Source organism: Heterocephalus glaber, unplaced genomic scaffold (genome assembly GCF_053883595.1).
Source record: "Heterocephalus glaber isolate CG9 unplaced genomic scaffold, H.glaber_assembly_v1.0 deba00000122, whole genome shotgun sequence".
In the NCBI taxonomy this organism is placed as follows: domain Eukaryota; kingdom Metazoa; phylum Chordata; class Mammalia; order Rodentia; family Bathyergidae; genus Heterocephalus; species Heterocephalus glaber.
Window position 1 is genome coordinate 77,910,961 of NW_028258138.1, and position 26,658 is coordinate 77,937,618.

Below are 26,658 nucleotides of genomic sequence, written 5' to 3' on the forward strand. Positions count from 1 at the left end.
AGGTCCAAAGAAGAAAGCACTCCAAGAGGGAGTATTTTGAGAAGATAAAACCCATTGTACACACACTTCTCAAGGTTTTTCTCAATCAACGCAGGGGAAGCCAGGGCAAGTAAAATGAAATGATATACCAGGTCCATTCCTCTTCCCATTTTCACTTTGTTCAATGAAAATATATTTTGTAGCTTGGGATGTGTGTTTGTGTGTGTGTGTGTGTGTGTGTGTGTGTGTTATGTTATATTATGACATCTGACACTTTATAAGTTTTCTGGCTGAGCAGAGTGCCCTAGTGGGGTGAGGAAAGGCTAGTCAACTCTTAGCTATAGCAAATGCCCAGCCAGAAGCCACTGTTATGCAAACTAAACAGTTTAGTGTCATGCCTTCTCCATCTGGCCCCTCCAAAGTAGGAGGCAACATCATTCCAGTCCCAGGTACTAGTAATGAGGGGCTATCCCTTTATCTTGGAGCCTGAAATTATTCAAATTAGTCAGCCCTAAACTGTTTACCCAGTCCTTTGACTTTCCTGCAGAAACCTTAGTAAAGTTTCTGGTCTAACATTTTCTCTTGTTGCTGCCTCCTATCTCCTGGCCAGCTTGGAGTCTTCCTCATGTGGTCCTGAGTGGTGTGCCATACCCCCTTGGACCTGTGTGTATAAGAAACATGGTTTTTACCCTCATTGGAGGAAAGATAGCTTATTTAATAAACGGTGTTGGAAAAACTGGATTTCAACCTGCCAAAGATTAAAACTAGACCCATACCTATCATCATGCACTAAACTAAGATCGAAGTGGATTAAAGATCTAAATATTAAGACAGAAACACTAAACTTGCTGGAAGATAAGTTAGGTAGAACTCTTGATGACATTGGCATAGGAAAAGACTTTATGAACAAATCCTCAGTAGCACGGGAGCTAGCACAAAGAATCAACAACTGGGAACTCATCGTATTAAAAAGCTTCTGCACTGCAAGAGAAACTACCAACAGAGCTAAGAGACAACCTACAATGTGGGAAGAAATTTTTAGCACCTGTACCTCAGATAAAGGTCTACTATCGAGAATATATAAAGAACTTAAAAAAATCAGACCCCTCAAATTCAAAGACCCAATTCAAAAATGGGCATCCAAAATGAATAGACATTTCTCAGACAAAGAAGTAAAAGCAACAAATAAATATATGAAAAAACGTTCAACATCTCTGGTCATTCGAGAGATGCAGATGAAAACAACACTGAGATTCCACCTCACCCCACAAAGAATGGCTGCTATCAAGAAATCAACCAATAACAAATGCTGGCGGGGGTGTGGGGAGAGAGGAACCCTTCTCCATTGTTGGTGGGAGTGTAGACTGGTGCAACCACTGTGGAAATCAGTATGGAGATACCTCAAAGAACTAGGACTACAGGTCCCATTTGACCCAGCTATTCCCCTGCTGGGTCTTCCCCAAAGAATTAAAAGACTCATACCACAGCAATATATGTGCACCTATGTTTATAGTGGCACAGTTTGTAATAGCTAAAGCTTGGAAACAGCCCAAGTGCCCATCAACTGGAAACTGGATAAAGAAGATGTGGGTTTTTTATAAAATGGAGTACTACTCAGCCATAAAGAATGAGAAACTAGAGACATTTATAGCTAAATGGATGCATATTGAGGCCATACTCTTAAGTGAAATAAATAGGACACACATGTGTAAATACCAAATAGTTTCTCTAGTGTGAGAAACTGAAAGTGTAAATAAGGATTAAAAAGATTAAAATGAATAAATGATACTTTGAAATAGGAAAAGGTCCAAAGGTGTAGGGGTGGTGGGAGGGGAAGGGGAAAGGGAAGAAGGGAAAGGAAAAATTATGAGAAAAGAAAAAAAAAAAGCAAACAAAATCTATGTAAATAGGGAAGGGTGGAAGGGGTGAAGGGCACACAGGTAATGGGGGAAAAAATAAGAACTAAGATACATCATGTACAGGTACAAGCACCCAATAATAAACGTAAACGTACTGTATACCTAAAATGTACCAATAAATATATGAATGAAAAAAAAAGAAACACGGTTTTCCTGGACCTTTCTGTGTCTTATGCCCATATCTGCCTGACCATCTCATAAAGAAGAAAATGTAACCTGAAACAGTTAAATGAACCAAGATTTACAGACATAAGATCTTAAGAGTAGGAAATTTCATAAGCAGACTGCTTATGGAACATTGCTTAATATAGAGCAATATGTTGCTAACAAAACCTCTAAATCAGTGATGGTGAACGTTTTAGAGGTGAGTGCCCAAACTGCAATCCAAACCCACCTATCCATCACAAAGTGTCAATACTGCAATTAAACTTGAATACTGAGGGTTTAATTTGATAAAACAATTCATACATTAATATATTTTGTCTTAAAAGAAAAGCACAGTAACGTGAGCCATAGACTTGCCACTACTGCTCTAAATCATTCACAGAATTAGGAGAACATATGTGTTGGAACTGAAATATTATGTTCTAGGATTAATACCTCAAATGTGTTACTTGGGGTACCACGAAATACTACCACATTTTGTTACAAAATAAACCTGTGAAGGTGTTTCCTGATCCTGTTTCTAAAACTATATTACAGCATAAGCAAGTACATAGTAAAAACCATGGTTGTTTAAACTGCATTATAACCAGAAGCTGAAATCAGGAGGCTGGATTTTGATCCTGGCAGTGTTAATACCTAGCTGTGGCCCTTGACCCAGTCAACTGACCTCTCTGAAGCTCAGCTAACTGCTCTATAAAATAAAGCATCTGTACTGGATGAGCACTTACATCCTTCCTGCTTTAATAGTTACCTGTTGTCATTAAGTGGTGGGAATTGTTTTCCTAGTGTGTTCTGACACATGATTTTAAGAGGTCATCATTATCAAAAACAGGCTTGGGCTCAGGGGTTCTGAGTTACAGCCACTGGTGTCAGGGTTTGATTCAGCATGAATGATACAAAAGGGAGCTATTGGCAAAGTAACCTCTTCTCCCAGAATTTATTTAAATATTGTTAGAGGAGAAAGTAATGCAGCCAGTATCTCAAACTTTTGTACAACATTGCCATGACTTAAGAGTTGGGTGTGAAGAAGACCTGGTTGTGCAGGACCTTTTGGAACATATTAGAGAGCTCCTTCTTAACCCTAAGAGGAACAAGAAGCTATAGGTTTTTAACATAGAGGAGTGAATAACAGTGATGAAATCTGCACCTTAAAAAGTTCACTGTAATGCAGGTTGGTGATCAGATGGTAGAGAAGCCAGAGAATATGAGGACAGACACAATCAGAGGCCGTCGTGAAGTAAAGATATGATAGAAGCATGGATTAGAGTGATGAGAGGTGGAAATAAATTGACAGGCTCCCCCAGACCTATAGAACTGGGCAGACTGCACAAGCAGGCCATGGAGAATAAGATCTCATACATGACAACTAGATTTTTTTTCACCTTAAGAAATTGGCTGAAAAGGAACACTGGAAAAGAATGGTGTTTTTATCTTGTTTTTAAAAATCCTTCATGGAGAAATGAAAAGTAGATACAAGTGAAGTGTTCAGATTTGCATTTTTTGAGGTATCAAAAAAATCCAAGAGAAGGCAACAGTGTACAATTGGATACGAGTCTGGAGCTCAGGAAAGGTACAGCCAGAAGATATAAAGTCACTAGGAAATCAGTTTAATCTTGACCAACATGAACAATTCTTGGCCTCTCTGAGGACAAACCAGTGAAGGAAGAGGAAAGGTAGCAGCTGGAAAAGCAAGAGGGAAACCAAAGTGATGTGTCTCAGAAGCCAAGGAAGAGAGAACATTCAGATCTGTAGTACCAAATACTGCTAAGAAGCCATGGAAGATGAAGTCTAAAACTTGTCTGGATTTAGCAACATGGAGATCTTCAGTGGGCTAGTGAAAGTTCAGAATGATGGACTGGCTGAATATGCTAAAAGGTAAATGGGAGATAAGGAAATAAGTCCAAGTGTAGACACCATTTATCAAATTACAATGGTGCTGCAAAGGGTACAAACAGATACTGAAAACTGAGCAGAAAATACACACTGAGAGATAGAGAAAGAAGAGAGAAGAAGGGAGAAGGGATGGAGTTCTAGACAAGAGTATAGGAATGAGGGGGAAGGAACTATTAGCCTCAGGAGGTGATATATTCCTTTATTATAAACGGAGAGAATGAGAACAGTATGTGTATCAATACAGGCAGACCTACATGTTTTGTATTAAGAAGATAAGGATTTCCATATAATAGCTTCTATTTCCTTTGTAAAAGAAGGGATTTAAAGTTTCCTAATGACTTTGAGCCAGTGTTTTAGGCCAAATGATTAAACTGTCCACAGGAGTAATTTAGATTTACAGAAACAACTTCTGGTAAGTAACTAGAGTTATTACAATAGGATTCCATTCTTTTTAAGCAGAATGTACAGAAACAAATAGTAAACTGGAAATTTTTACCTTACGTGTAGATTACTACTTTCTCAAACCAGAAAGTACAAACATTCTTTGTTTGAAAATCAGCTGCATGGAATCATCACTTTTTGGGTCAAAAATACATGTGTTTTTTTTTGATTATGAGACCTTACTTGTGGGATGCTTCCCAGGCTTCCTCTTCTTCCAGAAGATCTCTTATGATGTCTGAACTGGAACTAAGAGGATATGTATGTCAGTATTACCAGATGATAAAACTGCATGGTTCCACTTAGATAAAATTCTAGAAAGTACCAATTAGTCTATCGTGACAGAAGACAAATCAGCAAACCAGTGGCAATTACCTGCACATGGGACTGGGATGGGCAAGCAGGGGCACAAAGCGGCACAAGGACACTCAGGAGTGGTGGGTGTGATCACCATCTCGAACATGAAGACGGTTTCAAACTGCCTACATAGGGCCGGGGATTTAGCTCAGTGGTTCCGCCGCCTGCTGCGCAAGCGCAAGGACCTGAGTTTGATCCCCGGTACCAAAAAAAAAAACCCAAAAAACTGCACGCATACATAGAAACTCAACCAGACTGCACTTTAAACATTGTTTGTTATATATCATTTTAATTTCAATAGCTATAAAAACAATGAATTATCAATAATGAAAAAAATCACTAAAGTTCAAATAAATCCCTCAACATAAAACCTAGATCTAAATGGAATACTGTCATGACTTTTTAATTTCCTATATCAACCAAAGATCAAATTGTATTTTATTCAATCCACAGCACCAAGAAAAAAAAACAACTCTAGTAAGATTCATAAGAGATAGGTTCCTAAGTAGTTTTCAGCCTCTTTTTAATCAAAGTAAAAGAAAATTTAATTAATCTGACCCTCCTAGTAATAGTAATTAGTTATAAATGAAACATAGCTTGAAGTACTATATCTGTAGCCTTAACAGAAATAGAACAAACTCTACTAAGGCTTTTAGCATCTTGTTCTTTCTCAAGTTAATACAAAATTATTTTTAGAAAGGATAAGCATACATCAATATCAAAAAAGCACTTCTAGACATGCAACACATACAATGCCATGAGCACTACATGAAATATGACAGAAGTAGCTGTCATATACTCTGTGGAGTAGGGAAGGCTAAAAGAAATCCCGTTCTCTCTCAGATGAGAAAAACAGACTTGGAAATGCTCATGCCAATCATATTTTTAGTGATACTCTAATAAACAAAAGTTTAAAAATTATGAAGATTTAAGTACCAACAAATCATTCTCAAACACTTGTGACAAATTACTTTATTTTGTTTTTAAGGCATAAGGAAGTCCGCTGGGCAGAATTCCTTCCATTCTCAAAGAGAACACAGTATGGGCCCTAAAAAGAGAGAGGGCATTGTGGCCTGGCACTGGGAATATTTGTGTGGGTTTAGGGGTGGAAATTTGTGAAGTTTCTAACATATATTTTGTAGCAATGTTTGCGTATAGTGCCTGAATAACAAAAAAAGGACCAGAGAGTCATTAAACACAGTTTGGGACTTCCCCTCAAATTCCTGGCACTCTGAAGGGGCTACGGGCAGGGCTGTCCTGACTATGACTGTGTGTCATGGTTTAGGTGTGGAGACCCCGCACACTGTAAGTGTGTTGTCCCTCTATGAATCAGTGGTTCCGTTACTACAGGACATGAAGGTCACGTGGAAGTAGTAGTAATTTTAGTATTTGAGAAAAAAAGTCATGATAAAGAACAATTATACATTCAATAATACTTTTAGTGTGTATTTATTCAGCAGTACTGCATATTTTAAAAATAGTAACACATGCATTTGTGAGGCACTGTTTTGTCCAGAGACAATTCTCTTTTGTGTACATGTGCACTGTGAGCATTCCTTCAGCCCTGGGTGGGGAACCACTGATCTAGTTGTACCTAAGCATCTGCTACTCTTACACTGGCACAGCCCCTGCTCAGAGGCAAGTGTCCCTGAGAATAGTCACACATTAATTTATCATCTATTTTACCTGAAGCTGGCTTAAGTAGGATTTCCCATTAAACAACTAGTGAAATGTAGTTTTTATTAAGAGAGAAGTAAGAAAAGTGGAAGGCCCTGAAGGATATTAAGCAGATTTCACCAACTTTATTATTGTCCTAAGAAACAGACTCACATCCACTTACTCAGGAGGGGCTCTATTCACTGTCATCCCATTCGCACCAAAGGGGTTCTGAAGCTCTTTACTCACAAGATCTCAACTCTTGTGCCTCTACTTCAGAGATAACTATTCTAGTTCATAAGAAAATGGAAGCTGTTTTAACCTAAACTTTCCATTCTCTCCTTTCTACTCCAAAGTCATCCATTCTGTTACCCAGATAGAATTAACAGGTATTTCTCCACCTTTTTTCATTATTGTTCCCCCAAAAGAACCTTTTCAGACTTCCTTTTTCCCCTGAACTCTCTTCATGAAAGTTAATACTACAAATGTAATATCTATCCTTTTATGTATTGTATTTATGCATCTGTGCTTTGTGATTGATTTCCTTTTTTTTGGTACTGGAGATCGAACTCGGGACCTTGTGCTTGCGAGGCAGGCAGTGGAACCACTGAGCTAAATCTCCGGCCCACATCTGTGCTTTGTATATAAAAGGAGTAAGGTTTTCTTGTTCCATCCGTCCCACAACCAGTTCTTTCATTTGAGCAATACTGGGGATTGGGCCAGGGCCCCTAAAACTGAGTTACATATACAACTCTGTTTTTAAATTTTATTTTGAGACAGGACCCACTAAGTTGTCCAGGCTGGCTCAGACTTGCAACCTTCCTGCCCTAGAGTCCTGAGTGGCTAGGATTACAGGAATGTACCATCGCCTCCCCACCCCACCCCTTTCCTTACTCCTGGAGCTGACATCATTCCTGTTGAGAACCAGTGAGCAGCAGAGGAATGGGAACTAAGGGTGACCATTTGGTTCTGGATTCTGCAGGTGTTACACAGAAAAGAGTCAAGTCAGCTTCTTGCCAACACCTCCCCTCCCCACACCCCTAATGCACACACACAGACACATACACACACACACACACACACACACATTTTTTACTTTTTTTGTTTTTTAAACAGGAAGGTTACAAAGTATCCCTACCATTCCAGCTAAGTAAGCAGGACAGCCAAGGCTGTCAACTAACCTAGTGGAGTTTATTCAATTTACCTCATCCTAGCAGCTTTCAAATCACCAGCACAAACCACTGTTAAAGGAAAATATTTGTGTACACTAATGGCATAAACCTGAGAGTTTCTGCTAGGCTGCCTCTCTGGAAACAGATGGTAGAGGAGGTTTACAAAAAACACATCTGTGAACAGCCTGCACGCTCTTCCTCCCTGACTTCAATACCACCGTCCAGCCATGCTGAAGCCCCCAGAACCCTCAATTCCTATTACCTTTCCTTCTACTCTACCCCTGGCACCCAACCGAGTGACCCCCAAATCACAGAAGGACTGACAAAAGTCGAGAGAAGTATGATCCAGTTTCAGTGTTTTCTGCTGCATCTGCTACTTCAATTCTATTCCCTTCTGAATTACTAAGGTTGATGCTAAGACTGAAATACCAGACAGAACTGCTGATTCCTTCTTAAAGCAATGTACTTGGCTATATTCTACTCAAAAGCAGTACTGAAATTAAACACAGTTTTACAAATAGGATTTTACAAAGAGCTGAGGCATAAATGTTAGTGTTACTAAAATTATCATTCATAAAAAAAAAAATAAAATTATCACTCATAGATCTATTCCTTGTGGGTAAAGCAATTATTTTTGAGGTCTTAATCATTTTAATATGCTTTGAAGATCAAAAATTCCCTTAATAGGGCTGGGGATTTAGCTCAGTGGTTCCACCACCTGCCTCGCAAGTGCAAGGATCTGAGTTCAATCTCCAGTGGCCCCCCCAAAAATCAAGACATCTTTAAAAATCCTTCACAGGAGAAAATTAATTACACTGCTTTACACTTGGGGTCAGAGTATGCCCAAGCCTACACAACTATAACTTTTAAGTGTAGGGCAAGGAACTTTTTTCAGAGTGAACTTGAGCTTCTCTCCTTTTGGGTTCTGAACATTCGAGAAGACCACACTCTAAGAAGCTGGATGAACCTGAGGTCTGGTACGGGAAAGTTACAGATTCTCTAAGGACAAGCAATCGAATCATGCCCCAATTTCATCAGTAGTCCAGGATATAGTGGACCTTGCTACACAGATTACACACAAAGAAGTCTCACTGATAAAAAGTAATCAATCTTGAATTCTATGATTTCCCAACCTCTGTTCTGGAAGATTCTGGAAGGCTTAGCTGAGTCACTCGTACTTAATTTTTCGTATCATCTAGACTTTATTTTCATGTGTCTGCTCCTAGCTGCTCTTTCTAAAATACTGTATTTCACTCTTGCCGTTCTCTGACCAAAAGGAGCACAACTTCTTATCAGGCAAAGGAAAATACTACCTTTGCATAATCCTTTTGTAGTATTCAATTTCATCCTACCACCAAAGCTGAAAAGATAACAAATACTCTGGCAACCTATGCCTAGTAATGAGAAAAAAAAATCATAAATTTTAGTGTCAAGGGAAATAAAGGTTGCAAGTGAAATTAAGTCCCATTTCTGTCACTTACTGTGTAACCCTGGGCAGATTATGGAATCTTTCCAAGTCTCAGTATCCTCCCTGCAAAGTCAGGATAATAATACATGTACTTTATAGGTATATTTTAAAGATGAATCAATGTTAACACATAATGTGCTTTCTTAGAGCTTGGCACATAGTATGTGTTCAACAAACACCAGTTCCATTTTCATGAAACACACTTGAGTCTGAGTTACCTAAATAATTGTTTAGATACTATTTCAACCATGTCAGTTTCAGCACTGTATTTCAATTTGTCCTAGGAAACCTGATCACTATGTACACCATTTAAGTCTTTCATTTCCATGGTTTCTATGACACCAGCATACAAATTCATCAGAACTTTTTATTTATCCAGCATGGTAGGTACAAAACGTACTGTGGGGTAGGAAAAATGCAAACATCTGCTATAAAAACTCTATGGATAAAGATTACTCATAAGTGGAATTTTTCTATTATCTAATATTTATCCTTCCTCCCTAATCTCTTCTCTTAATTGTGGCATCAATTTGAATGTGGCTGAGTACATGCAATATTAAAAGCAAAACAAAAAATACATAAAAGATAATAAAAAGAAAGAACTTACCATCAAGTAATACACGGGTAATCCTTAGTAAGACATGAGGTCATGCAAAAATCACAAAGCTTATGTCACTTTACAAAGCAGTTATAATCTGTGGTCATCTGATTTGGTTTTTAGAGACATCTAAGTAAGTTAGCATGGAAAAAAAAATTTTAAAAGAACTACAATTCCTTTTTTTTTTGTACCAGGGACTGAACTCGGGACCTGGTACTTGCGAGGCAGGCGGTGGAACCACTGAGCTAAATCCCCAGCCCATTCAATTCCTTTTTTAATCAATAAGGAAACTGAAGCTTAGTGAGATTATTTCAACAACTGCCCACTGGCCAGACATCTTTCTACAGGCTGAGCTGAAATCCCACAATAATGTAAGAATAACTGACTGCTGGTACATACATCTCATAGGGTCACATGATGCTCAGGTACTTGCTGGTATAATGTCTTAGATGAAGACGCATCCCCCCAAAAATGTGCCATTCACCCAAAGATGTCTACCTCATGTACCACCTGTTTCTCTTTGAGAATGCAAAAGATACTAAGCAACTATTCCATGTTCCTACAATTTTTTCTAGAAACTTTGAACAAACAAAACTCATGAACTGAAATAGGACAAATTCATGTCTTATTTCTTACGGGACAAATACGTTCAGTTCTCAAACTTTTCAGTGTTTGAACATGGATTTGGAACGAACTGAGTTGGACAGCCGAGGCATTACTGTATAAGATGAGCTCTACTCTGATATGCAGTACACTCCCTCACACTCTTTTTTCATTATGTGCTTTACCCTCTAACATTTTACTGTTATGTGAAAATAATGGACTACAGAAACTCATAAGCTTGTCACTTTTAATACTCATCTGTTCATTCAATTCCATTTCAAAAATTGAAAACTTTACTCATTTGGCTGTGGTGTCTTCCAAGCATTTGGAGAAAAGTAAAACCAATGAAGAGAAAGCATTATCCTTCAGCTCAGAAAACCTGGCTTTACCTTTCATTAGGATTGTGCTTTACCTGTCAGAAACACTTCAAATATTACTGCTATCATTTCTACTCAAGAGAATCTTTTAAAAAAACTTTAAAAAATTTTATTAGCACACATTTGTACTATATAATAATTACATTTGTCATGGGAAGTTGGTACATATATGTAACACATCTTAATTCTTTTTACTTCCCTTCCCCTCATCTCTAGATCCTCCTTCCCATTTGCCATATACCTATGTCTGTTTACTATGCATGTCCATCTACTCATTACTTTATAGTGTATATGCATAGCACACACAAGCAAAGTTTCCTAAGTCTCTCCCTTTACCCATGGGCTGGTGACACATAAGCATGAGTCCTCACCCCAGTGAGACCTACTGTAGCTAAAACCCAAAGAAGACACCTCTTTATCCTGCAAGCCACTGTCATACTATCATTTTCTATTTGTGTTGAAGAAAAGGGTTACAAATACTGTATTAAAGAGAGAAGCATTCCCTCTAGGTCAGTGACTTTAAATTCTTATAAAAGTGCTGCATGTATTATTTTTAAGGAAGAGAAATAAAAGACATTGAGTTATTTTCAAATACTGAAGTTCTCTTGGCTCTATGGAAAAATTCAGGTTTAAAATAGTTAAATATCTATGCTTATATTTAAATTACAAACTTAAGAAACAAAAGAAGATATCAACACTAAAAGTCTAATGTAAGGGGACATTTTTTAAATTACCAAAATATTCATTATTTCAACAAGATACTTAAACTCTCAAGTTAAATGAGCAGGGGAACAAAATCATGATGCTTCATTTTGCTTTTATTTTTTCAATTATCTGTGTAAATGATTAAGTAAAAATGATTGACATAAGTAAAAATTAAATACTGAAAGATAAAGAGATCCTAATAATATGCTGCAACACCCAGACCCCACAAGGAAAAGTTAAAAACAAAATAAGCAGCATCTCAAAAATAAAAATTTCCCCCACTACTCAAGCTTTGATTTGAATGCAAATGCCTTTGGCCATAGGGGCAGAGGGCCTGTGCGTGAGATTGGGATGTGTGAGGCTGGGACTTGGGCCCTCTGCTCAGCAAGGCCTCCTGCTACAGAGCCAACAGGTCACACTGTGAGAACACACATTCAGCTGTGCCAACACAGGAGGCTGACAGCAACATCCACAATAACACCAGAGTTCAGGCCATGAAGTGTCAGTCTTCTACCTGCTCACGGGGAATTCGAAACTCACTTACATGACTGACGTTAGGGTTAGACTTAACCTCGGGGGACTTGGTCTGCACGTGAAATGAAGGATCAACTGAATGACCAAAAGTATGTAAGGATTATCCCTCCCAAACTATATTTACTCTAAACTTTTAATGATCTAAATGTGTTTCTAATTTTTTATGTGCACTATTACCCATACCCTAGTAACGGTGTAATGGCTCTAATGAAATGTGTCTCCTAGGGCAAGAGAAGCACAGTAAAACCACACATTAATCTTAAAGGCATCTATATTTGGCTTCTGCAGCATCATCTCAAAAAAAAGTTCTCTGCAACTAAAACCTGCCATCCCTTAACAGCTGACTTCCTCTGAGATATAAGAACAATGTGCACTACTTACATGGTAAAATGAGTAAAAGTAAGCCAAATCAGCAATTTGATATGTAACCACATCCCAGACTGCATCTGTGTTAAAGAGAACAGCAAAGACGTGCAAATTAACACTGCACATCTTTCTGACCAGGTGCCCAATCACACAGTGCACAATCATAGAGTGATGCAGGGTGTTCCTTCATAACCACTACGCCAAGGCAAGCAGTGGGAACTAGCCTATCGCAGGGAAGCCAGGGCACACGTGGGCATTCTGTGTCTGATTTCAACTACTCCATTAAATTCTTAATTCTCCTTTCTTAATGCAGAGGAAGTAATAAAAAGTCTAAAATGTGAACAGTCAAAAATTCTAATGCAACTCGTGTCAAGATGGGGAAAAAGCTAGAATTAGCACAGGTTATTATTCACTGGATCCCCTCAGATAAGCTATATCACCTCTCCAGACCTCCATTTCCTCATCTATGACAAGACATTACTATAGTTAGTGACTTCTCAGCTTACTATATAATTTTAAAATGTTTGCATTACAGGAGTCTCACTTCTCTGAGCAGCCACACTCCACTCTTAAGTACATCTAAAATCTCTGCCTAATAAACCCTTCCTGTGCCTCTTACTAATGCATCCTGAAAATTCTTTTCCTATGATCAAAGTCAGTGAACCTGCAAATTTATTCTACAAAAGGGTGAGTTAGGTTCCATATTTCAGCCTTAGGGACCTCTCAGATCCAGCTCAGTGACATGGTCTCTTGGCAAGCCAGTGTCAGGAGGTAAATAGAGGCACTGAGATGCAGAGACAGTGGCACTGCTAAGTCCAGCCAAAGGCATTTTCATCCCCACTTCTCTCAACACCCTGCCCTCTGAAGCATGGTTTGTCTCTTTTTTCCTCCTTTTTCTCTCTCCCTGTCTACAACCCTCTGCAGCCTTAGGTTTCTCCTTCCTAGCAGTTAGAGACTCCTAACTCCCTAGAAAATGAGTGCTTATACATGAAAGCACCAAAGGCAAGAGGCACTTGCTCCCTCTAACCGGAAATGGGAAGTGGTGTTGACCAGGATCCTCTATGATGTGTGGTGGCCTCATCAGGTTCTCCCTCAGGTCCACAGACCCCGTTCCTGGCTCAGATGGAAGTGGAATGTGCCCACTGGGGAGGCACAGACGAGGATGGACCCACAGTGTCTCAAGTTTCTCCTGCAACCAGTGTGATGAGGCCAGTCCCAAGACACCGTGGAGAAGACTGGCCTTGGCAGTGACACCTGAGGAAAGTGAGCCCCTTAAATCACACATTTTTGGGTCCTAAACACTTGAGATAAAAATAGATCCTCTAAACTGCTCTTTTCACCACCCCCTTCTCTGTCTCTGTCTCTGTCTCTCTCCCCCTCCCCCTCTCTCTCACCCAACCAAAGGGCATAAGACAACCCCTTTTTGAGTGGCTGGGAACATGTCCTAGGTCGTGCACATTCAAGTAGTCACTCAGGTGACAAGTGGCATAATCCTCAAGACCTGAGAAGGAGCCCACTTTCCTTCCTCTCTCCCCTAAGAAAGCCCCTATCCACTTCTTGTCTCTTCTCTCCCACTCAAGCTTTCAGCTGTCGCAAAACTCAAATCTTTTAGCCTTTTGTGACATTAATTATCAGGGAAAGGCAGGGAGCTGGATGGTGGAAGGGGGTTCATAGGAGCTGGGGAACTCAAGAGGTTTTCTCGTGGCTCCAGGGACAGTTCCTAGTGTGTCCCACCATGTGGGAAGGGGGAGAGGAAGTGTGTGGGAGGCAAAGCCCATGGTAATAGTAATATTAAAAGCTAGGCTAGTTATAAAAAGGGGGCTCTAAACATTGCACCAGAGCCTGCTGCCAGCCTCCAGCTGCACCTCTAACTTATAGCCATAAAGTCTCACTAGCTATGCCAAAAATGTGTCTTCACCTCCTCTTAGTATAGTCCTGTTATGTTATTTGAATATCTTTCAAGTACCTCTCAGATAAAGATTTAGCTTTTCATCTGTCATACTTAAAATAGGAGGACATTACATTTCTTACTGACAAAACAGGAGTCTCTGTTCTCTTAAACTCCACCTGTTATCTGAGTAAACATTTCAACAAATAGAGGTTAATATTAAAAAATACAAGCCTTATGCCAAATACTACTGACTTCCACCATTTTTGAAGCCACTATTCATCAATATTCTATGATTAATTTCTGGCCCTGGCTTGTTTAACGGGTTATAAAATGAAGCTTAAGGGCCAATGACTTAAGGGTCTTTGTCTTCTATTCCAGACCATCAAACAATGATCCTTCATCAAACAACAAAACCTATCTTCCTTTGTCTCCTTCCTTCAAATTAGTCAGAGTGAGACTTTCAGTCCCTGGCTATGCAGGATCACTGTCCCTCCTCAGCCCAAAGCAGTTACACAATGATGGACCATTGGGCCTTCTGCATCCCTTAAGAATAAAAGATCCAAGTCAGGGGGTGGAGGGATGAGGTAGAACAGGAGAAATAAAAATTAAGCAGAAAAGAGACAAGGAAAATGATATTTTTAAAAATGAAAACTGCACCTTCAAAACCCAAGCCCAGTTTATATTATTTTTTTTTCTTCTGCCAGAATATAATAAACCTAGGCAGTTCACTTTCATCTTCAAATGGGTTCAGCCATTCCATTTTTATACTTACAAATGGTCCTCTTTCACTTTTTTATCTGTAAATTAGCATTTTCCCTATGAAGGGACCATTATCTTACTGTGGGTAGGCTACTTCCCCTTGCCAGTAGACTACCATTATTAAATTCCACAAATTTCTACTGCACAAAACACAAAATATTCCCAGTCTCAAACTGTAACGCATCTTATTTCTCTGAGTATTCGCACTCCAATCTTGAGTGGATCCTTCTCGTGCCTCTTTTTAAAAAAAATGTCTACATTCTATCCTAACATGCCTTTTTATCAGTTCTGAGGATCTCCAATGAGACCGTATAATGTCTGTTCCTCTGATTTAAAAACAAAGGTGTTTAGTATAAAATGAGAAGTAAGGGGGAAAAATACTCTGATTTAAACAACTTCCAACTGACTGTAAGAAGTGCAAATTAGCTGGGTTTGATGGTGCACACCTGCAATCCCTAGACTCTGGGAGGCTGAGGTAGGACTCTAAGTTTGAACCCAACCTAGGCAACCTAGTGAGACCTGATCACCAAACAAAAAGGAATTCTTGATCACTGACTAAAATACAAAATTCTAAGGACATGGTATTGTAAATGACACATCACTTTTATCCCAACCAGTTTTATTCATCATGACAAGATGAAAAAATTCTAATTTTTTAAAAATTAAGCTAGAAAAATATCTAACTGGCTACACACACTTGGAGGTCTGGGAGTACCGACTTAAAATAATTACTGATTGTGTCTACCATTTAGAACTGGTAGATCCTTCAAATCTCATACTTAGTCTTCTTTCCAAACATTCTAAAAAGTATATGCTTAGCTACTCCTTTTTCTTCTCTCTTTTTTTTATCAATTCTGAACTAGTCAAAATTCTATCTGAGCTTTATGAATCAACCTAAATATACTAAGAGCATGTAAGACAAAGATTCCTACAAAGTTTATAAAATGCGTGACAAATTAAAGAGGAATGTACTTTTTAAAAACATTTAGTTTATTGGTACATTTTAGGTATACAATATAATAAGTGACATTCATCATTGGAAATTTGTGCCTTTGCACTTTTAAAATTCAACCTCACCCAACCGGTAAGCGTGGGGCTGGGTTTCCAGGCAGGGATCTGACTGAAGCACCTGCACTCCTCACTGCATCCTGTGCCCCTCACCAACAGAGCCCACAGCCTACATTTCTCTTGGCCCACCTGAGATGGCTGCATCCTGGGTTCCTTATCCCCACTGCTCTGCTTCGTAAATTGCTCCTGTTTGGGAATGCTGCCTCCTCTGCCAAGGACCACCCCCCCCCCACTCTCCTCTAGCTCGACTGCATCCTGTATCCCATCAAAACACCTGTCACACTCTATTGTAATTGTACAATTCTCTTTTTTTCCTCTGTGAGATTGTGAGCAACTTAAAGGCAGGTTGTCCAATATCTTAATAAATCTTTACAGACATCTACAACCAGCAAACTTTGTGCTCAGCCCAGGGGCTACCATGATTAAAAAAACAAACAACTCAATGTCTACAAATTAATAACTACTCCCTGTCAAGAAGGGGTGGAGAAGAGACATTCTTTTAAGTGAGTGACTCCTTTAGGATGTGGTCCTAAAATGGAGCTGTATTGTGAGCATAAGGCCCTACAGAAGGACCTTAACCAGCTGAATGGCCAGGAAAGCTTGAGGACAGCAGGTTGGACATCTGACCTGGGACTTCTATGATGAAGAGGGAGTGCAGTTCAGAGCAGGGCTCGCATCTACAAAGGCATGGAGGTGTGAGGGACATTGAAGGGCAGTCAGTAAGTTGTATCCCAATCAAGTACCACAGAGCACTGACCACAAAGAACTTGGAAAATATCTGTCAAATGAGTCTATGAACGAATGACCTACCTCTTTACCAAAGGAAAAATCTGCCAGATCTTATCTTACACCAAAAGATCAAGCTCCAGCTACATGCAGATCTCACAAACAGAATGCCAGTGATGTTAAAGCCTGAGATTCCTCCTCTGCTGACTGAATCAAGGATGAAAAACAACTCAACTTCTGTAAGTATTATCACCTCACACGAACCAAAATGCTCACTATGCCAAAATCTGAATGGTGATCAGACACCGTATGCTATGACACAGAAGGTACCTGTTATTAAGTGTGCAATCTGGATGCAACTACCAATTTCTGTAACTACTACAGATACTCAAGTAATAATCAAGTAAAGAGCTCTAAAACTCTTGCGATAAGGGACTTAATGTAACTTTACAGAGGACTGTTATGTCATGGCAGTTCATGATTTTGGGTAACACATAACACTTGTTACCTAGGATTGACTTAGAATGTTGAAGAATCAGTAATTCATCACAAAATTATAAAATCAACTACAAAAGCTATTATAAAGATGTTCGTGAGAATACCATGCATAATAATAAGGGTTTTTTTTTTAACTCAAAAAGTACCAACATGAACTTCACCTATAAAAAACACAGACATAGGTAAATATTGCTGAGACAGTAGGTATTGGGTTTCTCCACCACACAGTTGCTCTTTCACTATTCCTTCTTTAGGAGGTCACTATGAGCAGCCCACACTTGAGGTGGGGGGCAGGTTGTACTATGTATCCTTGAGTAGAGAGTACCAATGTAAATAACTTGCAATTCCTCTCCATAGGAGATTTGCCTATTTTCTCCTATTTTTCTGTCAGTAGGACATTAACTCATGCATATTTATTTTACGCTTTAGGTTAATCCGATACTACATTATCTATGTTATTGGTTAAATTATTCTAGCTTTGACCATTGGGAACTCTTTCAGTTAGTTTTTGTGACCCCCTGACATATATCAATTGTAGTACTTATGAATTTTCCTCTTCTTTTTTTCTCCCTCTCTACCCCCTGCCCCAATCCCTTGCTTCCTGGCACTATAAAATGCTCCAGCCTCATCTACACATCACAGTGCTGGCCCTAGAATCAGCTATTTCTCCAAGAAGCAGCAGTTCCTTTTGCACATACATATATATGTCTATTGCAATGAATATTAAGCTAAACATGAGTATACAATAATGCTTCCAGTTCTAATTAAGTGCCACATGGAGAACTTCTATTTTACTTGTTTGTAACCTCCCAGTCGAACAATGAGAGACCTGGCTCCCAATATATGCCATCCATTTTACAACAGGAACACACCACATAGCAGAAAATAGTATGTTAAGCTACACATGGATAAAATTAGGAGAAAGTCTTCTGAAAGAAAGAAGTTTCAGCAAATATACATTAGAGAAATATTTGAGATCTACACATCAGTGCAAGCACATTTCAAGAAACAAAGCAGAGTAATAAGGAAACACCACAAGACAGTCAAAGAGCTCTTAGTTCTACACTTGTGATTTTCTACCTAAATCCAAGAGCTTTTTATTTACTAGGTTGGTAAACTTCAGTTTGGTGACAGATTATTTTGTACTTTGGTTTATTAACACACATGATGAAAAATAAATTGTTTCTCATCAACAAACATATTTTCTCCCTTCAGTCTGCAGATCTGTTTGGCACAGAGCTTTTTATAAAATCTGTCATTTGGCCCCTGAGATCGTCTTTTCTATCACTTCTTCAATACCCCTCAGACATCTTTACCTCTTCTCTTCTTTGACAGCACAGTACAAGTGTGCTTGGCAGATAGGGGCACAGGGTTCCAATGTGCCTGGAAAGCCCACGTGAATTCCTACATTCTTGTGGGCTAGAAATATAGGCTCAGGCCTACAGAGCCCTGTCTGCATTCCCTGTGAATGGCACCCTGGGCCCACGATCCTGCACCGTTCCCCAGTGCACCAGCCTTGACTTTCACTTGTCGGTGCCCTTGACTGAGGGGGGCCCTCATTGTTAGAGCCCACTCTGTTCACACCGAGGGCTGCAGGCCCCCGATGATTGGCTGACACATGTGCCCTTGCCTCAGAGGTGAGAGGGATTACTTAGGGTAGCTCCCATTTTCCACAGGAGGATTAAAGTCCATTTGATAGCAGTGGCGCCTGGTTTGACAGCAGAGCCTTTTCTCTCCCACCTCACTTCCATTCCTCTATGGTGTCCCTTCGCCTCCAAATAAACCACTTTCTTCAAAGCCTTGTCTTTGGGTCTGCTTCTCAGAAAACTTAGCCATTTCAGTGAATACACCCTCCCCTCTCGGAGATCAAATCAAGCTGTGCGTCCAAGGGAGCATATCAACAAGGAGAACATGGGCTCTGAGGCCAATCAACCTGGGTGCAAATCTTGGTCCTGCCACACACTACTTGTCCAATCCTAAGCAAGTGACCTGACTCCTTGGACCTTTCATTCCCACATCTCTGCGGGACTAAATATACCGCATGAAAGATGTGTTGTTTTTTTTTTTTTTAAATTGTTTTCCCTAGACTTATTTAGGTACAGTTAGCATATTCTCTAATTTAAGTTTTATACTACTTTGCATAGATTCAAATAAATTTATTTTTAGACAAATATAGTAACATATAGGACAACATAAATCTCTAATAATTACTTCCTAGTTTTATATAATTTCTGTTTTTTTAGCTTGTGTGTTGGGATTTTTCAGTAAATCAAATACTTGCTTCAATTTTTAACCAGCAATACTTGAGATGTGTTGAGGTTTCTATTGCTTTTTGAATTTTGATTTTTCTAACTTCCACCTCACTTTTTGATCCAAAGACAGACAGCATTTCCCCATTTTATTCTACTGTAGGTTCATCATGTTTTTTGGTTCTTAAATTGATATTCAATGTTTATATTATCACCATGTAAACATGTAAACAGGTAAATATGTGAATATGACCACATATACTAAGAAGTCTATATTGTTATGTTTAATATATTTTAAATCTTTTTTATTTTCTCCAAAGGTAATACTTTGCATGTTTTAAGCTGACCATGTACTCCCCTGCTCATGCATTGCTGATTTACATTTGGTAGGTCACATAATTTTATCACTCACCTAACCCCTAAAGGAATTGTTTTCTGGGACCTATAGTCCAAATCAGTACCTTCTGAAAGAACTCTAAAACTTCTTTCAGTCTTGCCTAACACATCAAGTTGTCAGTTCCTTTTCTCTCTCTCTTAGAGGTTTTCTTCCTGGGAACTTCCATCCTCCCTCTCCAATGCTTGTTCTCTAGACATTACAGCTGTTGGCTTGGAACTTCTGCTCTAGGAAACTGTAGATTATAAAAGTGTCCAATATCCTTTACTCTTTCGAAAAGGAAAATGTATATTCCTTCTCTTGAATGTTGGCTGGTGCTATGACTTGCTCTGGCCAACAGAATGCACTGAACATGGTATTGTATCTTTTTCTCTAGGAACACTGTTCTCTCTCTCATTGCCTGGAAACCTGCTGTTCTCCATGACTGGAAGATGAGCAAACACACCTGTGTGTCCAACCTGAAGGTTTTTGCCCACTTGATACTGAGTGAAGAATTATCTTAGGCTGCATATAAAATATATGACACACTTAATTTACATAAGTAGCAAAACTTTCTTTAAAAATATTTTTATTTTAACTTTTTAAAAAGAGTGAGAAAAAAGGGTGAGCTACAGATTGGACACATTCATGGGGAAACTTCCCTGGCTGAGGTACTCCTATGATAGGTAGACCCAAGTGTATCCAGAAGCTGACTACAGACACATTTAACCATCCAAGATAAGAAAAATTTCCTAGCTGAGCTTAGTGCAACAACAGCATGCAGCATTTTGAACTAAATAAATGGTGCTGTCTAAGCTGCTAAGTTTTGGGGTTATGGTACAAAATCTGATATAACTGGCTCCAAGAGAACAAAACCAGTGAATTATTTGTGTGAAAAGAAAAGATAGCATCTTAAAGATGTGGTAATCATATTGGTCCTCAAGACCTAGAGTCAGGGGATTTTGAAGAATGAGCAGCAGTTTGGGTTGAATCTTTTCTTTTTCAATTGATTTCAATTTTCTTTTTATATTCATTGATATGCATGAAACATTCTTAGCACAAAAGTCACATTCTAGAAACCCATGTGGCTTACTGCCTACATTAGCCAGTTTACCATCCACTGTCTTGTCAATGTAACTTAACTACTCCAGGGAACTCTGGCCTAGGAAATAAAAGTGGTGAATAACTTTAGGGCTGAGTCCAAATACTCCTGGTAAGACACATCAGCTTTCAGTAGAAACCATCAAAGAACATACTCCAGGACCCTCTGAACCCCTCATCTCAAAATCCTCAGCTTGCTGCATTCACCAATTCCAAACTATTTAGGTTTGTCCAGTGCTCACCATAACCCTCATGGAAGGCCTACCTTATACCAGACCTCACAGTCTCAATCCCCAGCCAACCACTCCCTCCAGCTGTGAGAAGCTGCTTTGAGAATGAAGTGCTACCCTACCCTCAACACTAAGCACTGAACCCAGCCTGCTCTCACCCACAGGCTGGAGGGGCCAACATTCCACATTCTTTAGATGACTGTCACCAAGGCAGTTTTTTCCCATAAGATTACCCCCATCATTTTCCAATTTACTCACAATTTAGGAAAGGTTGCCATTTATACCTTCTTATACTTTCCCCCGAAAAGAATCAGGATTTTGTCAAATGTGTTTTTCTCTAGCTCTTAAGGCTTCTAGACAGCTCTTTGGGAAATGACTGAAAAGTGAAGAAAAAAATATAGCAAAATATAGAAACATATGGCAACAGTTTAATTAGCTTGTTGTCAAAGTGCCTAGTGTTCTGTCTGCGCCTTCATGGGACATCCTACACAGAGACACAGTTCCTTGCTTAACATCCCAGCGAGGCCCCCGTGTCCACCAGGAACTGCCAGGAACTAGAATGTGCTCACTCTTCCTTAAATGGCTCAGGCTCTTTCATGACCAACTCTTGGCACTGCAGGAGGACTCCCCGGAGATGGGCCTACAAGCATCAAAATCAGTCACCCACGTTTCCCAGAGCACGGAAGCACAGACAGCCATATTGGGTGGTTTCTGATAACCTGACTGAAATAAATGAAAACCAGATTCATGATTCCATGTAGATCCTGGCTGTCACTTTTTTTGGCCAATAAATCATAAGTATAAATCTTTCCTTACAAAAACTTTCCTAGATGTAGTACTTTCAAACCTATAAAAAATGATCCTTATAACCTTCACCACATCTTCTAGCTGTTAACATTCTGTCTCACTTATCTCTTTGTGTATATATGCTATGTGTGTGTGTACTGCATGCCTTTTCTCTAAGTTACAGCTGTCACTCACTTTTAACACATCAATGTGCTTTTCTTCAGAACAAAGCCATTCATGTACATAACAATTACACAATTACCAAATTGAAGAAACTAAATGTTATTACAATAAAATTATTTCTGCAGTTATACCAAAAGATACTATCTCTCTCATTCACTGTTTTCTTTTTTCTTTTTTGAGGCAGGGTCTTGCTCACTATATGGATCAAATTGGCCTCTAACTTGCAGCAATCCTCCTGCCTCAGCCTCTCAAGTGTTTGGATTACAGGCATGTGACATCCTGCCTACAAATACTGCCTCTCTTTAAAATCTTTTGCCTACACCTAAAATGCACACAATATTTTTCAAAATAATGACCTAAAGATTCTTCCAAGAAACAGTATGACTACAATTCATTCTTGCATGAAGATAATGCTTTCTCTCTGGGGTCATAATCAATAGCATCTTTTCTTCTAATTTAGTCCTCAATAGAAATGCAGAATTCTCTGCTTGCCAAAACCTGGTGAACAAAAGCACTCTCTTTTTCGTTAATAAGAACAATAGGCTAATTTACAGAGATTTGGACAAGTCTCTTGAACTCCCAGAAATCATCTACCAAGAAGCTATAAAAAACCCTAAAATTCTTATTCATTTGTTTATCATCTGTTTTCAGGCTTGCAAGACAAGATGAATATGGTAATAATTCAAATTCTAAAAGAAGTACTTAAGAGTTAAGAATTAAGTTACCAATAAAACTGTTTTATCATAATAATTACTTGGAGCAGCTACAACTATTGCATCTTAAACAAGGTTATTCTTGGTTGTCAGTCAGCTATATTAAGTAAGACTGAATATTGCTCTAGCACAGAGAAAAATCAATTTCTTTATACAAATACATAAGATCTACACTCTGTATAACACCAAGACTGGATGAATTAAAAACAACCCACAACATATTTCTATTCACATTAGACCTAAAATACCACAACTTTTCTCCTTACAAAGAAAACTGTTAAAAATGAAAAAATAGTATGATCCGCTGATTTAAAAAATGTTCATCTTACTCATATGTATATCTTCGGAATTTAAGAAAATGGTAATACTAAGTTACTTCTCTAATAAAATTATAGAATTTCATTATGGAATTATGAAAATTAAGGAATTTTATTCATTTAATCCAAACTTCCTATTTTTCATAATAAACATGTGACATGTAATTTAAAAGTACTTTTTGAAAATTTAGGGCTTTATAATGAAAACAATAAAGCTATTATAATAAGAAAAACATGAAAACTGTTTGCAAAAATTGAAAAGAAACATTTCAATGCCTAACAAACAAATCTAACTTTGGGAAGGTTTATTTATGACCTGCAACAGACAAGTAGTAAAAGAACACACAGATAATTTACCAACTATTACTGTCGGGAGCAACGCTACATAATTTTAGGGAAAAATCATTTGGTTAGCTTAGTTCTCTTGCCTACAGCCCAGCTATGGAATTCCAAGACATAATTCCATTTTGGCCTCTGGTCACAACTGAGACCTCAATGATGCGGTGATGCTGTGATGCTCCAGGACAAGAAACATCCTGGGAGCTGAAAACATCCTGGGAGGAACAAACATCTACGCAGTTCCTCCTCGTTCTTGGATTGTTGCCATCTTATTTACGCAGGATGTACTGAACTCTCTACAAGTCACTTGTTACATCTGTTTCTCCTGATGTACTGAATAAAAGGTGCAGTAAACTGGGGCCTTTCGTCTTTGCCGCCCAGAGCAGCACTGATCAGACTCAAAATTCAGCTTCTTCTCAGTCTCATTTGTCTACCTTTCCTGTAATTTGCCGTGTGCTGCCGTGGCTCGCAGGAGACTAGGACTTACTGCAGAGATTCTGCTAACGTCCCCTTTCCCTGTTCCCTACGTATTACATTTGACAAAAACAATTTTAGGGTTGGAAAAGATCTCAGTAAAGACACCTTAGTGCCTCATCTCCCTCCCAGCTGATGCCTGAACACTTTGGAAAACAAAAGTTAGACAAGACAAATAAAAACCAAACACACTGCTGTGCTACGATTCTACTAAAGCAGCTGGCCTCATCTCTTATTTTGAACTCTTTCTGAATTCTGTGGTGATAACCTTCTTAGTCAAAAGGATATCTCTCCTAACTATTTAAGTTTTGGAGTCATTAAGTTAGCACTAAGCAATGGGCCATTATACTTTGTGACACCCTTCTGCCAGGCTACCACCACTGAGTAGTATAAGATACTTAATGTATTTCCATTTAGATGACGAAAACTATGCTTGAAGCAAGGAACCTAAATATTTGTATTCAGATACTGAATTTCAAAAATCCAAGATGACACTGATGGCAAAATGAAGTATTACTTTATATGCTAATAAAAGAAAAAAATTGATAGCAATTTAGAAATGATATAATATGTTTTTCTCACATAGACTTTTTCATTTATATATGCCCAGAGTTCTTTTAAACTTATGTAGACATGGGTTTTTAAAGCCATTATTATGCATATATACAACTATAACTGAAATAAATTGGTCAAAATACTCCTAAAGTGTTTATACAGCTCTTCATGGTTTGGCTCAGCATCTGTAATATCTGAATTTTCCTACACAAACTCAACCTCTGCACCAACAGGTACTACATTCTCAAAAGCACTTGATTTCTGTCTGTCCTCAGGAATGGCATCTAAGCACTGACATCCACTCTACGAACTGAACTCACAGTTCTTTCTCTACCACACTGCATGTGGCTAGAAGACAAGCAGTTTCTGCTCTAATGCAGCAACAAGTGTTTGACAAATTGACATTTGGAACCTTCGCAGTAGTCCTTACCACACATGGATCACTCCTGGTCACTGCTATTACTTTGAAATTTCTTCCATCTACCCATTTCAAGGGATGTGGCTGTTTCTCCTGCCTTTAGTCAGTCAGGTAACAGGCAATCCTTTGCACATAGCAAAATTGTTTTCTAGGTCCTTTAAAGCAATTGATTGCTTTTCAAGTATTGTAGTCATTCATCCAATGATAAATATATCTTACTAACATCAAATTTACACCCTACTGCTAAGTTTCTGTGCTTTTCCTTATACACAATAACTTGTTTCATTATTTTATTGAAGATATATTAAATGACAAACTAATAATACCTCACCAATGATACATGCAATCCAACTGGAAGGATAACAGTATGAAAAGCCAAGATGGACACCCTTGGCAAGCACACCCTGCCTACATCAAGCCTGTCAGCAAAGGTAGATGCTGCTGACTAAAGGACATATCACAACTTCAGGTATTAAAACATAAAGTAGAAAAGGTGTACCTTAAAATCAATACAGTGAGAGCTAGGAAAGCATTTCTGAAATGTTCAACCACAAAGTCCTACATTTTCCAGTATTACTAAGGAAAATTTAATTGATTTGTGTTTATGAAAGAACAGCAATAATCATATATTTATCAGACTCTCACATCTAATATCTCATTTCGACTTCCCAACAGATCTGAGAGATAATATCTGTATAAGTGTTTCAAAGATACACAGAAAGAGACTTTCAAAAACTAAATCCAAAATTCTCCCAAAGAACTTGACCCAAAGCCATTTGACTCAGCCTGCTACTTTCCTGCTACCCCACAGTTGCCAAGTGCTCTGTTCTGGCATTGAACCAATGCTAGTGTTTAAGGCTTGCTTCTTGCTCACTTTCTCTTGAGCCTTAGTTTCTAGGTCTTATACAAGGAAGATTACCTTTTAAACTTAAAGATCTTGGACTGACAAAATGACAGAGCATGTGAAAAAGGGATGCAAAAAAGAACCTCAATAGGATTAAAAATTCAAATATCAACATGCTCAATATTTACAGTGTGTAAAACACTTCTATTCATACTTGAGAGATGAGTAATAGAGGAGACTTGGCTCACTTTCTCAAGGGAAACCCAGTAAATTCTTGAACACCATCACTGAAGCTAAGCTTCCAAAGTATGCAAAGAAATTTAATGAATTTTTCCTTGTTAAAACTGCAAATAGAAACCCAAATGTCCATAAACTAATAAATGAATAATTACAAACATATGTCCATATAAAATGGAATCTTTGACAATAAAAAGAAATACAGTACTAAAACACTACACAAAATTGATGAAGTCCGAAAACGTTTATGCTATACAAAATGTCAAGAATAGGCAAGTCCATAGAGGCAGGAAGTAGACAGGGTTGCTTCAGGCTTGGGAAGGAAGTTTGGGGGGAATATGAGGAGTGACTGTGGAGAGACAATGTTCCAGACTGTTGTGATGGCTGTGTAATTCTGAGAAGGTCCTGAAAACCACTGAAATGTACACTTCAACAGGTAAACTGCATCTTAATAAAGCTATTAAAGATTTGTAATTTTTAGCTACTTTCACTGGGCCACAGGGGTGTGTGCACACACATACATAATCAACTATAATGTGAAACAGAATGTAGGCTTACATTTAAAACAATTTAATGGTTGGATCACTGCTATACTGAAGCATCTGAAATAGTGCTTGGCACATAATATATACTTGTTGAATAAATGAATTCAATGTCAGACCCTGTC

At 38.6% G+C, this 26,658-nt stretch overlaps 1 protein-coding gene across 10 annotated transcripts in view; it reads right to left on the reverse strand.

Annotated features, from left to right (window-relative positions):
- The window catches only part of Rad18 (RAD18 E3 ubiquitin protein ligase), a 199,852-nt gene that overhangs the window by 30,506 nt on the left and 142,688 nt on the right, over positions 1–26,658 (reverse strand). For 6 of the 10 annotated variants that reach the window (XM_087216724.1, XM_087216726.1, XM_087216714.1 and 3 more), the window contains one exon: positions 4,581–4,643. The exons of 3 other annotated variants lie outside the window; for them this stretch is intronic. In XM_087216724.1, coding sequence (XP_087072850.1) covers positions 4,581–4,643 — 63 coding nt within the window. Of the gene's footprint in view, positions 1–4,580; positions 4,644–12,245; positions 12,311–26,658 lie in introns of all 10 variants that reach the window. One more of the 10 variants, XR_015453336.1, reaches the window with a different exon arrangement.